The 15091-nt window shown below is 42.2% G+C and overlaps 1 protein-coding gene across 3 annotated transcripts in view; it reads right to left on the reverse strand.

Annotated features, from left to right (window-relative positions):
- GRM7 (glutamate metabotropic receptor 7) overlaps positions 1 to 8384 on the reverse strand; it is an 879080-nt gene extending 870696 nt beyond the window's left edge. For all 3 annotated transcript variants that reach the window (XR_005196076.1, XM_017502857.2, XM_017502854.2), the window contains exon 1: positions 7546 to 8384. Coding sequence is in view for 2 of the 3 variants with exons in the window: in XM_017502857.2 (XP_017358346.1) it covers positions 7546 to 8064 (519 nt within the window). In the remaining variant the exon portion in view is untranslated. The remainder of the gene's footprint in view (positions 1 to 7545) is intronic.
- Between the last annotated feature and the right edge of the window lie 6707 nt (positions 8385 to 15091).

Raw genomic sequence — 15091 nt, forward strand, 5'->3', positions numbered from 1 at the left:
TGTGTGTGTGTGTGTGTGTGTGTGTGTGTGTGTGTGTGTGTGTAAATTTTCAGTGTAGCAGAAGAAACAGAGGAGAGTGTAATCCAGCATAACTACTATGGTAATTTAACAGCAAAATTCAAACTTAGCAAATAATGATTATTTAAGGAATATTGACAATGACCACTTAGTAACTTAAACACAGCTTTTACATTTATTAAACATGCTAATCTCAGGGCTAAAATATTTCCATGCTTATTTCATGAAATCCTTGCAATTACTCTATTAGACAGGTACATTTTTATTATACCCATTCCAAAGATAAGAAAATTGGTGAAAAATGTGGTACTTTTTTGATCCATGTCAGACAGGCAATAAGCGGATGAGCTAACACCTTCAGAACATAGTCAAGTTTAAAACATGAGAAAAATGCTTAAAGAGCAATTTAAAAATGGAAATATTTTTATTTAAACTATAATGCAGAACACTACACTGAGCCCTTTAAGTGATTTCTTGCTACCATCTATCAAGAATAAAAGAAAGAGTCAGCAGCTGTGGAATGGCAAAAGCGCAACACTCAAAGATGGAGAATTCTGCAAATGACCAATTATAAGACTATTAAGCTGCAGCTCTTTTACAGCAAGAGGCAAAATAATCCATTAAACTGAAAACTCTCCTACCCTTTCCTCCAAGGCCCACACAGACATTAATGTTGCATTTATTAGGATGTACTTCCTGAGCTCTACAACTTGACTTTCAGCAATTGTATTAATACAGCCCTCTCACTTTGCACATATATCTGAATGATGGATCTCCCCACTTGAGGTTTGTAGAAAGAGGGGAGTGAATGTAATAAAGTTTAGGAAGAGCCATCATAATCCATAACGGTGGGTACTGAATCAAGACAAGAAGAAACACCTTTTCTCATTTATTTGAATGAAAAGTCTACAGTATATTTATTGCCTGCATTCGGGGCTACTTTTTGCATAATGGAGAACAAGTATTTTTCACTTGGAGATAAGGGTTTGTGTGCTCAAAATTCTATGGGCCTACAGAATTAGTCTTGTTTTAGGATTAAAATAAAGCATATATTTCTATAAATAGATATGTTTAAACAATCAGCAACTGTGACATTTTTAAACCACTATACATTTAGGATAGAAAAATTTATAATTACTTTAAGCATTTATGCATTTGTACAACAATTGAGCAGTGTACATAGTGATTAACAACCTGGATGTTTTCGGACAAATCTAAGTTTGAATCCAGGCTTTGCCACTTACCAGCTATGTGACTTTGGGCTATGAGAATCAGTTTCCTTAGCTCAACAACAGGGATGAGAATATGAGCATTGCAAGACTACTGTGAAAACTAAATGAAATACTTTTAGCACATGGCTCAGTGATTCATAGTAAGGACTCAAATTATTATTATGGTTACTACTACTTTTATTGAAAAAAGATTAGAAAGTCTGTTTGCATAAATGTGATATGTATCCTATATCACTGAAATTTCATCTATTTAGTTTTCGACTTTATAATCTAATAATGTAATTCAAAAAACATTTAGTCATCAATATAGTTGAAAGCAGGTTGCTTGTCAAACATGGAAATATGATATGAAGAAGGCTGACTCAATACTCTTTCAGACATATATTTACCTGTACATAGGTTTTATTGTTTTGATTTTTTAAGTGCAGAAAAAGTATATATTGACTATGCCAATTCACAAAAGGTCCATTAATTAACCAGTCTGACTATATGTTGCATAAATGTCATTTTACATAGAGATCATATGTGCATTTTAGTGATTAGGAAATATATTTGCAGCTGTTTTTAATTGCCTAATTAATGTAAAAGGGGACAAGAGGCAGAGTAAGGCTTGTTGCTTACTGTAGAGTGAACCAGGAGTTTAATGTACTTTATATTCCATTATGCCATGGAAATGTTTCTGTGCCCTGGGGATTTCAACAAAAAAATTTACTTTAATGAAAGGGACCAAATATGGTTCCAAAGCTTTCAGATAAGAGACCTATATATCCTGCAGTTTACATCAGAAATGTCCACCTTCTCTCTCAACTGCATCGAGATAGAGAAGATGCCATCACAAAGGCTGAAAGCAATTACAGTAAATGTTGGGAAGAGAAGGACATCGAGTTTTGAATGTCCCAAAGCTGGGCTAAAAGAATTATGTTTAAAGTAAAGAAAGTGTCAGCTACAATATGATTTTTCACTGAATGAATGCCAGTCAGTGAACCTTACATTAATGTAGAAAATCGGCTGTTTTTGCTATAATGCTTTCGACTGCACATGGCTAAAATCAAACTCAAAATAGTAAAAAGAAATGTGTTTCAGAAAATAACATGTCCTAGAAACTCACAGACACATCTAGATTCAGATATAGTTGAATATAGGAGTTCCAGAATATCAGCAGGGCTCGCCCTGTCTCCCACCACTCAGCCCTGCTCACATCTACTTGACTTTATGCCACAGCAAGCCTCTCCTCATACAGGATGGCCACTGGGAGCCACAGGATCACATCTACCCAGCTTAGAAATTCCAGAGAGAGGAGATAATGTTCCCATTTATCTCTGAGAGAAACATCTTGAGGAAGATTCTAATTGGCCTAGATGAGGGCAAATGAACTACAAAGGAACCAATCACCTGCTTTGCTTGACCTGGGACAGATACCTCATCCCTGGGGCCAGAAAGATAGGTGGGATGTCATCATTTCTCAGTTTTGGGAGAAAAAGGTCTAATATTTTTGCCAGATGGAAGGGAATAGGACATGGAGATATGAAAACTATAGCTTGCTGCTACTGTAAATTCCACAATTATCACCCCCTGCCTTGTGCCTTATGATCATGCAGTAAGCTGACCTGTGAGATCATTTTCCCTATCAGTAGCCTTGATATATATGATTGAGAAGCAAATTGTAAAATAATACAGAAGTAGTCTGAATATAGGAAATTAACTGGACTAGTAATGACCAAGATAGCTGTATGAAAATATATTTTAAAATTCCCACAAACTCACCCAAAAGTTCAAAGTGGGAGCTGGAAATGAAAAGACAGTTTTGACAAGAGCAAGTTTTTTTCCAAGCTAACTAAAAAAGATTACAGACTTTTAGAAATGACATTTTTAAAGAAAAAAGAAAAAACAAATAAAGAAAATGAGGCCTATTAAAATTAAGAGATTTATTTAGGGTAACTTAGCCAGTTAATGGCAGGATTAAAATGAGAACACATTGTATATTCCAAGTGTGGTCTTTTAAATCTATGATACAACCTGTATATACGTAGGAAATACAACACTTGTAATTTGTTAATCTCTAAATATTTATGAAGTTGAAGTAAATATATTCATTGTTCCAATTATTCTTAAAGAGAAAAATGCCCAAAGACATAATTGGACGGATATGTATACACGAAATACACATGGAGATATCTTCAAATATAATATGTGCATGTCTTCATTCCTTCCCTCTGCTCTTTTTAAAAATGCCCCTTTAAAAATTTCCCACTCACCATCTGTTAGGTAAATTTCCTAAAACACAGTAAATGTGGAGGCAGGGATTGTTATAGAGACTATTCCAAATGGCAATGACACCTATACTTATGAAATTATAAAAAGTGTAGGTTAAAGTTGTTTTATTAACAAATTTCACCACTGTAGTAATACCACACCACCTATGTGCTCAGCTCTACAGGATTTCATAAGATGGAGAGAGAAAAAAGGAAAAAAAAAAATCTAGGTATTTATGTATAAAATGTTATCCCAAAAGTTTGATGTTACATTCAAGCTTCAATTAACAGAAGGAAAACATTGATACATTCACTAAAGCATTTCATTTATGGTACAAGGTCCACAGACTTAGATTTGCATTATTTTCCAACAAGGGTAGAGTTGACCACTTTTTCCATCTACTTCCTTTGGGAGAAAAAAAAAAAAAAAAACATCCACCTGAATCAGATGCCATTCAATTCCAAGTCTACAGCTTAGACTATGTCACTACACATGAAATATTATTCATTTAGAGTCAGGATGTAGCAAGAGTAATTTATACTCTTGGAGTGTTTGCTCTCAAGTCAATAACTGAGAAGCCTTGAATAAAAATGTTCCCATTACTTTCCGCTATAATATATCTTACTTACTGCCCATAAAACAGTGGTCAGAGAAGATTTATCTAATGGTTACCATATTATATAACCTCTCCACTTTAAGCCATCCCACCTTTGTGATGATTTAAAAAAAATACATTACTTATAGTCAATATTAATTTATATTTAATCTTTCTTAGCATTAGGAGAGTATTATTTTGTACAAGCTCGGAACAAATCTCCAGAAATTCCTCCCTGATGTTTCTTTGAGGCTGAAAATACATTGCACGGCAGTTGCAGTGATTTAATTCTAGTTGGCAGAGTCCTGGCCACACACTAATTTCATTAGCCTCAAATTTCTGGATTGATTTGAAGACCCACTGGATATGATTCCTGTCCTCAGACATGTCATTTACTAACCGACTCAGTGTGTAAAGAGAGGAGAGGAAGAGGACTTGCTAAGCTCATATCTTCAATCTGGTATACCAGCATGCCCATGAAAATTCAGTCATAGACACTATTTATATCTCAGTAGTCATTCTTGCCCAGGTCCAAATTTTCAGGGAAGAACTTCATTCCTGGCTTTGCTGGTGGCAGCAGCATTTGTTACATCTATTACCATCTCATTTCTCCCTCCTTCCCTGCAGTGCTCAGCATCCCCATTTAAGTCCCTAAGTATTCCTTCTCCTAGCCTACAGGCTTAATTTACTACAAATGTATATCTCAAGTGATCCGTTTGGCATGATCCCTACAGCAACCTGCCGGGACCAAAGGAAAAAAGAAAACTCACTGGAAAGCTAGGAATTCAATCATTTGGAGGAGTTTCTTTTATATAGGACAATCTTAATTGAACTGAACCTTGGAATCCCAGAGAAGATTCACTATGTCCTTTTTCTCTCCCTCTAAGAGTGCCTTTGAACAATAGGTATGTGTACCATTATTCTCCGTACTCATTTTGCCGGCTTATGGAAACTGGAAAAGTGGGGACTGGAATTACATGGCAGGAGCTTCTAAGATCACATGCCAAAAGGGCTACTGGAAGAGACTGTTGGTATACGAAATGCAGATTCTAACACTAGTAGTGATTAACCAGGACACAAACCAACCAACTGTTTTATCTAGCTTGCATGCATGGTAAGCTACAAGTTGGTGCATTCCTCAGACTACCAGCCTCTTCTCAATAAATGCAGGTGAAAACTGGAGGCTCTTTTTTCCTCAGCTATTCAATCCAGCATGAATAGCTGCAATTTGCAAATTAGAGGAAAATGACTGTGTTTTCTTTGAATGGTTTTAGTCCCAAGCCAGAATGCTAACGCTAGCATTGGGTTCCTTTCTACTCAGTTCAGGGAATGGGGAAATTAGTGTAAGGCCAGCACTCCCCCTCCTTGTTCCCTGCTAGTTGCTTCAGGTTCACACAACAGGAGGAATCAGCTCCCCCTGGAATCTTTTTTCAGCAAACACAGTCCCTCAGCCTCATCTGCTATCCCTTTCTTGACTTTAACATTTCACTCTTTTTTCAGGCAGAGACAGACTAATCTGCAGTACTGCCCATGGTGAGTGAAGAAACAGGCAGCAAAATAATTTTAAAATTCTAAACAAAACATTTTGTGCCTTTAACCCCAGGGGCTAACAGGGAAAACACTGTAGCTTCCCCCAGCCCCAGTGGTTCTCAGGTAATGTCTCTGACCTTACCCTCTCCCACTGCACTGCTACCTCAACTTGTCTAGCTTTAAGCTCAAAGATGAAGGAAGCACTCTGGGTTTCGGCTACAAATCAAGTTCTTCCTTAAAGCAAGGAACTCAGAGTGATGGCTAGCCCCAAGGCACTTTTGGGTTTGCAAACCTTTAAGGACCTCCATGATAGCACTCAGAAAGTGTCAGGGATGCTCAGAGGATCAGAGGGGCTATGCAAGTGGCAGCCTAGGATGAGCACTCCTCTCTCCTGAATGCAAACTTCACACTCCTGGATGTGATGTGGTGACAGCCCTGGGTCTCACAGAGTCCCTTTCTGAAGCCCAACACCTTTCCGGAAAGCACTTGAGAAGGGCCGGTTCTCTACATATGAGGAGCATAAACTTGCCAGGATGAACGTGTACATCTGCGGAAGAGATTAGCTGGGTTTGGGTACCACCAGGCAGGGAGAGAGCCGCTAGGCTTTGGGAAAGGGTCGTGTTAATACTGAGATGAACCAAGAACTTGTGAGTGAAGACAGTGGGGAAAAGGAGGCAAAGATCGAAAGAGAGGGGAAAAAAGCAGCAAAGGAGACAGAGAAAGAGAGAGCGATGCACATATAGGGAGACACAGAGGAGGGAACCTATAATCACAGAGATCCTGAAACTCAATTTCCAAACCCCAAAGCCACTCATTCCTACCCAATGCAGATCGGGAGCCATGGGGCAGAGGCTGCGGGAGCAGGAGGCAAGAGAACACTGCGGTAGAACCCACCACTCAGCGCCCCGGATCCGCCTTCCTCCCATTTTTTCTTAGTCGCCCTCCGGCACAGGAGCGGGAGGACCAGGGGGCCCTGCTCCACGCACCTCTCTGCCTCCCAACGGGCGCCTTCATGCCTTGCTCTGGGAATCCTCCTCCAAACAGAGAATTTGGCTTGGGGTCTGCATCGGGGAGGTGGTGGGTGAGGGGGGCGGAGGGAGGAGGCAGGGAGAGCTATTTGTTTAGCAGTTAGCATGAGCTCATCTCTGGGCTGAGGTCTGAAGTGGCAGGAGTGGAAAGCTGATCGCCCAGCTCCGGCCAGTGGCCGGATTGCAAATGCAATTTAGACGGTGCAAAAAATTGCCCGGAGCAAACCAACTGAGGGTCACGTCTGCGGGCAGCATCTCTCCACCTGAGGAAGGTCGCAGCACCTCAAGACCTGGGCTCTTGCGGAGGCTGGCTACAGGTCTGGAAATCAACCCAAGGGAGATGGGGACTTAATATCCACTTCTAGGTTAAGACCAAGCCCTCGATTTAAGAAGTGCCTCCTTAAGGTCGTCTCCAAATTTTCCAGGGGAGTGCAGGTTTGCAGGCTGGCTTGGGGGTGGTGGGAAGCTGGGGAGTTGGGAAATGCCCAGTTTCCAGGCATCTTCTCATCTTTCCTATTCCATTCCTCTTAACTAGCTCTCCTAGGAACCTGGCACTTTCACAAGCCTGTTTTCGGACCATATTTCACTCTAATGCAAACCCATTTAAATCATCGCCTTGTTTTTCGCAGATTGCTTCTTGTAAATGGGGCCATAAATCCAAGATGTCAAGCCGGATGGAGTGGAGGGTGGACAGGGGAGAGATGGAAGGGAAATAAACCAAGCAGGGAAGGTATCTCCTTGGGCAGGGTGGGAGGGATTCGGCAGGATCTCCAGGGTGGAAATGAGCTAAGGCTGACCTGACCCGAACCACGAGAGTCCAAGGGAGCTTTTAGGGTTAAGGGCGCAGGTAGCCACGGTGTGCTCCGCCCCGGAGGGAGCGCCCCCCTACCTGGAAGAGCCTCAGGATGTTGGCTACCATGATGGAGACCGAACTCCCCGAAGCCCCAATCACTCCAACTACTTTCTCCGGCTTGACGAAAACCGGGGGTTCACCGTTGGTGCAGCGCACGTCGGAGGTGTCCTTCTGGATGAGCGCCTGGACGAAAGTGAGCGACTGTTCGAGCGCGTAAGTGTCCCTGGAACAAGTGTCCAGGATCCGCGCGCCCAGCGTCACGTTGGGCAGTAGGTTGGGATCACTGTTGATCTGGTCCAGGGCGTAGAGCATCGCTTCCAGCCTGTGGATCCCATTCTCCCTCTTGATGTCACCGCAGGGCACTCCGCTGGGACCCTTGGCGTGCACGGGGAACAGCCCCCCAAGGGTGACATCCCCCTCGATCCGGATTGAGTGCGGGGCGTACATCTCCTGGCCGCGCGCCGCCGCCGCCAGCGCACACAGGAGCACCTCCAGCACGCAGCAGGGGAACTTCATCAAAGTCAGGACGCGGAGCAGCTTCCTCAGCTGGACCATGCTGCTCCGGCTGCTGCGGTGGCGGCGGCGGCGATGGAGGGGAAGGTGGTGGGCTCGCCGAGGTCTGGGCCCCTCTGGGCGAGCTCCTCCGGGAAAGCCCAGGGGATCCTCCAGGCACGAAGGGTGGGGGAGTCCGGGGAGGGGCGACTGGAGAGGGTGAGGGGTCCCGAGGCGCCTGCCAGCCTGGGGCGCCTCGCTCTCTCTGGTTCGCCGGCCGGGCGCGCAGCGCTCGCGCTCACCAGCGTGCAGCTCGCTCTCTCCAACAGCCCAGCACTGGGGAGAGGGCAGGGATTGCTATCGCTTTAAATGGTCGTTCGGCTCCCTCTCCTCCTCCTCCCACTCCCTCCCTCCCTCGATGGCTCTGCTTCTCTCCCCACCCTTCCCAGCGCCAGCCCTCCCCACTGGTTTGCATCATCACGCAGGGAGGGGCTGCGTGCTGAGGTAAGGGGGGGGAATGGGTGGGCGTCTGGGGAATGGGGGGAGGTTTCCTCGGAATGGGAGTTTCGTGGTCCCCAGGGAATCTAGGGATTGCGAGCTGGGCTCTCGCCCCCAACTCACTGTGGAAGCCTCTTGCCTGCCTGCACCCACACCCACGTTCTGGGCATGGGTGTCATCAGCCACCGGATAGGGCGAGGACATCAGGCTGACTGCTCCCAAACCCTAGATCCGGAGCCTAGGCTCTTAGCTTTGGGAGAACGTGAGAGAGAGGCAGAGAAGCCAGTGAGGGAGGGGCGCAGGAAGACCCTAGCTAGGCTGTACTCCTGAGCCGCCTGTGCTAGTTTTTGCTAAGAAAGCCGCACATACACACAAGAGCCTGATTCATGACTTAAAGACGCTTTACCCAAAGGGGTCTCCAGTGCCAGGCGCTGAGCCTGGCTGCAAGGAAACAGAAGCCAAGAGGAGACTCCAGGCATGGGAGTGCATCCTTGGTCTTCCGTGCAGAGCTCCATGAACTGATGTGCTTCCCCAGCACTTCTGTGTCGGAAACCTTGGACGCATCCCTTCTCTTTTCTTCTTTGCAGAGATGGAACAACTGACAACTCCACAGAGCATACTTTCTTCTCTAGTACTGACAGATGTAAGACTCCCTCCTGTTTCTAGAGATGTATCTGGTGCACCTGGTGACAGTTTTTGCCTGTAAGAAACTGCAGGAAAGAGATGATGGCAGGAACAACAAAGAGGGGGCAGGCAGAAGTGTCCCCGTAGATTGGGAATGCCTTTCTCTTTCACTGGCTGGGGTTTAGGGACAATGTCAGGATGCCAGAAGAGGCTGCAGTGCAATTGAGAAGCTCTTTATGAAAGGTGCCTCCTCCTGCAGGTCCAGATACATTTGGCCCATTAAAGCAACAAGTGGCTGTACTTCTAATACAAGGAGAGTGATTGTCTCTGTCCTTGGGGATGGGAGTGGACTTGAGGAAGTTAAACCAAATCTTGCTGAGGCTTTCTGTTGGAGTGCGGCAAAATCATATTATACAGACATTAGGGTGGAAAGAAAAGAGGAAGCAAGACTATACTTTTTATTTCTGTTGATGATGTAATGAAGAAACCTATCATTGTAGGGAGAAAAAAAAAAGTCAAAAGGCACGTAGTTGGTTGTCTCTGCCACCAAATAGTTGTGTGCTCTCAGCACTTCTGTTCCTCTGTCTGGAACAGAAGTTTTAGTTTCCCCATCTGAAAAATGATGAGATTGAATTGGATGCTCTCCAAGTTATCTTTTAACTCTCAAATCATCTGTTAAAATAGGTCATGTCCCTTTGGCCATGGTGCTCTTTTTAGGCCAATATTTTCTATTGTAGTATGTGTAGACCAGTTTTTGTATATCCAAAGAACACGATGAAGATTTCTTGGTATAGAAGGATTTTTTTTCTTATTCAGTATCTATTCTTTTTTCCTGTCGGAGACATCCCATCAATTTCTTTTTGGATGTGCCCCTCTTGCTTGTTTAAATGTTTATGGTTTCAGGAGAATTGATCCCACTCCCTGTAATCAAGTCTTGGCTGATCAGAACATCAGATCCTTCTGGCTGTAGTGAAGTTCCAGGATGGGCAGTAAGTCCAATCAGAGCCATTCAGGGATGATCCCTGGACTTTGGCTGGGGCAGCCAGGATGGAGGCATAGGGGTATCATGTGGGCAATCTCTGTTTAAGTCAGATAAAAAGGGGCCCCTTCTACAAAATACTTTGTTTCTTTTTTGGAAAATTGTTGTGCTATTCTGATTTTGTCAAAACAAGATATTTTGTGTCACCTTCCAGAAAACAGTGCTGTAATTAATATGCAAAGCTACTCTGTGTACAATGTGCCTATGAATCACCTTCAGACTCAATGCCTTGCTACGTAAATGCACAGGTTGATTTACCATATGCCATGATGGTCCCTGCTCCTTCTTGTATGTCGTGGAACTGTGAGAATATAAGCCTGAAGCTGTGCCAGAGGATTCCACAAGAACAGGGAGATATTTGAACCCCAAACTAAGAGACAGAGAGATACATAGAGATAGAGATAGACAAAAAATGGGAGAGAGATTGAGGCTTAATTAAAACATTTGCATTCCTTGATCCAGGCATGCTTTAAGAATTGCCTCTGGACTTTTAAAATTATATAGCACTTCCTTTCTGTTTGAAGCCAAAAGGATCCTCTTCTAATTCACCTGTTCTAATACACAAGATCAAAAAGGTGAGATGGCTGAACAGATATTCTATTAGGGCAGCATCAACTCATTTGGAAGAAGATACAAATAAAGCAATAGAGAGGCATACTTGGGAACACATGTATTAGGATCCTAGTATTTAAGCATTAGCACCTAGGGCTGTCTTTGACAGATACTATTACATCCTTATTTCATTTTTAATTCCAGCCTATTTATTACAAACTCAGTGACAAAAATATTTGGAGAATTGGAGTAACAAGTAATGTCACTTGGTTTTTCACCTGCACATGTCTCACTTCATGATCTGTGCTTCCGTTTTCATTTCCCATCCAATGATTGCTCAATAGATATTTCTTGGCTGACTGTTGAATGCTGCCTTATTCTGCCTTCTCTCTTTGCTCTGCTCCTTCTCCCCAAACATCTGGCAGTGATCATTATCTTTCCTTTATTACCATCATCTGAGTGCATGTCTTATTTCCCTTGCCAAGTTGTAAGATCCTTGAGGGTAAGGGCTGGGTATTATTTATCTTTTTATCGGGACCATGTTTCAAATGATGCTTTGTGCCTAAGAAGTACTCATGTGTTGAATGATTCAGAACTAGCTTTGCCATTCTCTACTGCCTTTATTTGACAGTGACCAAAACTTAAAGTGGGAAGAGCAGGAATGCTGACCGATAAATCACTTCCCTCTTAGTTCCTAGAGACAGTTTCTAGAACTTAAAGATAATTAGTAGATTTTGAAGTAATTTTGTTTTTTAAAAAACGTGCAGGGTTAAAATATTCTAACCTTAAAAATCTTGATTAACTCTCAGGTAAAGTTTTGATTGGTCAAATTTCCTGAGTCCAATGCTCACTGAGGGTTCAACAACTGTGGCCATGCCCATAGGCTGGTTCAAAGAGCTCAGAAGCATAGACCTATTTTCTAGCCAGGTACCACCACCACTTAAGCTACGTGGAAAGAGAACTCTGTTACCAGAGAAACTGGAAAATGATGCTAAGCTTGCAAAATCACTACACATCTCCTACATATAATTTATAATTTGTATTTATACCTTTTGCCATGGCATAGGATCTGGCACTTGATAAGGAACACAGCATTTTTGTTTTGTTATGTTTTCTGAGATTATATGGATTGAAAATCTCTGTGTAAGATGGGTTTATGTAAAACAGGGCCAGTCATTGTTCTAATGTCAGATTTAATTGGAGGAGAATCCCTAGTTTTAGGCACAAAGATTGTAAGCTATGAAATGTGTTCACGGGCTTGGTTCTATTTAGTAATCAATCTGTCCTCACTCAGGGGTTAAGAAAAAATAACTAAACTTAAGGACTCAGTCTTACTTCATATTCTTTTATTTTCTTGATCATCTTTTACTTATTTTCTTTGTTGCTCTGCTGCCTGAAGATGTTCTACTCTTCAACATTTTCTGCAGGAAATAATGTTTGCACTTCCAGTTCATACTATATTTATTTAAATTCAATTTTTAACATACAAGTGTGTCTTCCTTAACCACTGCTACTTCTGCTATGGCTGCTAATGCGCTTTGGCTCCTCTATCCTTACATAATCTTCATCTGTAACTTCAAAACACAATCTCACATTTTATTATACTTTTGAATGGAAGTTCACTTTACCTTAGCGACAGAGACTATTCCATTTTCATCTGTTACACTTTTTTGCTTTATCTACTTGTAATAGATACCTTCTGTCACTTAACTAGCATCCGTTCATCCATTTTCTGACCCCATTTGTTAAGAAACCTTGGTATTGTGCAGACAAATTCACTCCACAGATCCTGCAATGGGTGGATTGAAATTGATTCTGACTGGTAACCCTTTCTTTCTTTCTGGTAGTTCATTTAGGAATTCAAGCCAGCAACGTCTAGGGAAAGGCTTGCTGGGGCTTTCTGAAAGCACTTCTTGCCTCTGACAGTATTGTGTGTAGATATGAGACCCAGGATTATTGTAGTTATTTCACTAGTTGCATGAAGATGAGTTCCATACACAGAGCTTCCCTGCACCACTAGACCAAATCAACCCCAATGCTTCCCCTTTTGATTTCCAGTTACATAAGCCAAGAAATCTGCTCATTGCATAGGCAAGTATTAGTTGAGTTTTCTGTAACTTGCAGCCAAATTCATGCTAGGTGTTACTAAAAGTATTTATATTATTAATAAATAGGATACAAACACATTCACATGAATGTCATACATTTTATATGAATAATGAATATTACCAAAAGTTCACATTTTTTCATGTACTTACTGGGTACCAGGCATTATATATATCAATTCTCAAGATAACCTCATTTGATAGATATCATTTTTATTATTGCTATTTTATAGATCAGAAAATGGAGGCCCAGGAAGGTGAAAAGTATAGTTTTATCAATATGCTGTCATTTTTTACTGCTTCTTTAGTTTATCTGCCTTAACATCTTGTTACCTTGAAGCTCTCATATCTTAAGTCCCTACTCCAGATGCTCTATGGGTGTTCTGTCTCATCAAACACACTCAATTCAGAGAGACCTCACTTGTTACATCCCTCAGATCTAGTTGCCCTTTGGATGCAGTGTCTGGGAAGCCACAAGGAGAGTCTCACCTAAGGACCAAAGGAAACCTCACTCCCCAGTTTTCTTTCTTCCCAGGTCTCAGTGATTCCACTCATTTCTTCTCTCGGTACATAGGGAGGACTATTTTATCCTGCCCTTTGGGTAGGCAAATGAAACAACACCTTTGGGGCAAGTCACTCATACGCTAAGTGATTCTCCAGGTACAAATCTCTCTCTATCATATTTTGTACTACCATTTGAAAAACCAGTTGTTCCCTCCAGAGCTGTGAGTCAGAGAACAAAATGGCTTTGACTTACTTAATAGACAAAAACAATTCTCTGCTTTCAAATTGCTAGACAAGACTGCCTAGAAGGTCTTGAACCTCACCCTACCCCTATAATTCTTTCAATCTCCCTACAGTGTCCCCTAGGGTTGTAGAGGATGGAATGTCCCAACCCTCCTTTTGGTAACATCATCAACCATTCCTTTGGGAAAGCACCCTTTTCAGTTTTTAGGAATTGAGATGGATCCTAATACCCCATCTACCCAAACTCAGATATGGGCACACATCTAGGGTTAGCTGAACTGAGCTCTTTCTTCCCCTGGTGGGGCTGATGAGTCCGAAGAGAGGTAAAGAGCTTGAATTTTATGTATGGATTCTAGAAGGCAGATGTACTTCTCCTAGCTAAATACATATGATGATAGAGACCTGGGGCTTCTAGCAGGCATTGTTTCCACAACATGAAGAAAACCTGTCTGAGAATAAAATCAACCCCCATGGCCGTACAGAGTGACTCATGCCAGTAATCCTAGCTCTTTGGGAGGCTGAGGTCGGTGGATCACTTGAGGTCAGGAGTTTGAGACCAGCCTGATCAACATGGTGAATCCCTGTATCTACTAAAAATACAAAAATTACCTGGGTGTCATGGCTCATGCCTGTAATCCTAGCTACCTGGGAGGCTGAGGCAGGAGAATTACTTGAAGCAGGGTGGCAGAGGTTGCAGTGAGCCGAGATTGTGCCACAGCACTCCAGCCTGGGTGACAGAACAAGACTTCATCCATCTCAAAAAAAAAAAAAAAAATCAACCCACACAAGGAAACAAATCTAAGATATGAAAAGAAAACTAGAACTCTGACAAAGTCCCCTGAGACAGAGGATCCAGCAATGTCTGCAACTGTATTTGCCTTTGAACATTTCCTTTTTTTATCCAATATATTTTATGCTTTGCTTAAGCTAGTTTGAGTCCAGTCTGTCAAAATTCAGAGCACTAATTTAGATGGTTACTCTTTCAAGATAAGCAGGTATTAATTCTTATGTACTGATTCTTCTTATACTCCTCTGAGAATGAACTATGGAAAGTTTAGAACTCTATAACATAAGAGTATAGTAGCCCTGGAATCTGTTCTTGATTTGACTCCAGACCTTGAGCATATAATATCAATCCCCAAATTACAATGGCTTTAAATGACCAGTTAAGTGGGAAGTAAAATTAAGACTTAAAAAGTATTGAGTGTAACAGACTTTTAAATTGTCTTAAAACCACAATTTGTTATGTTCATTTCATGAATAAGAAATGTAGCAATACTACAAAAATATACAAAAATTAGCCAGATGTAGTGGCATGCACATTTAGTTGCAGCTATTTGAGATGCTGAGGATAGCTTGAGCCCAGGAGGCTGAGGTTGCGGTGAGCCATGATTATGCCACTGCACGCCAACCTGGGAGAAAGAGCCAGACCTTCTCTGAAAAAAAGAAAGAAAGAAGAAAAGAGAGAAAGGAAGGAAGGAAGGAAGGAAGGAAGGAAGGAAGGAAGGAAGGAAGGAAGGAAGGA

Source organism: Cebus imitator, unplaced genomic scaffold (genome assembly GCF_001604975.1).
Source record: "Cebus imitator isolate Cc_AM_T3 unplaced genomic scaffold, Cebus_imitator-1.0 Scaffold302, whole genome shotgun sequence".
NCBI classification, from domain to species: domain Eukaryota; kingdom Metazoa; phylum Chordata; class Mammalia; order Primates; family Cebidae; genus Cebus; species Cebus imitator.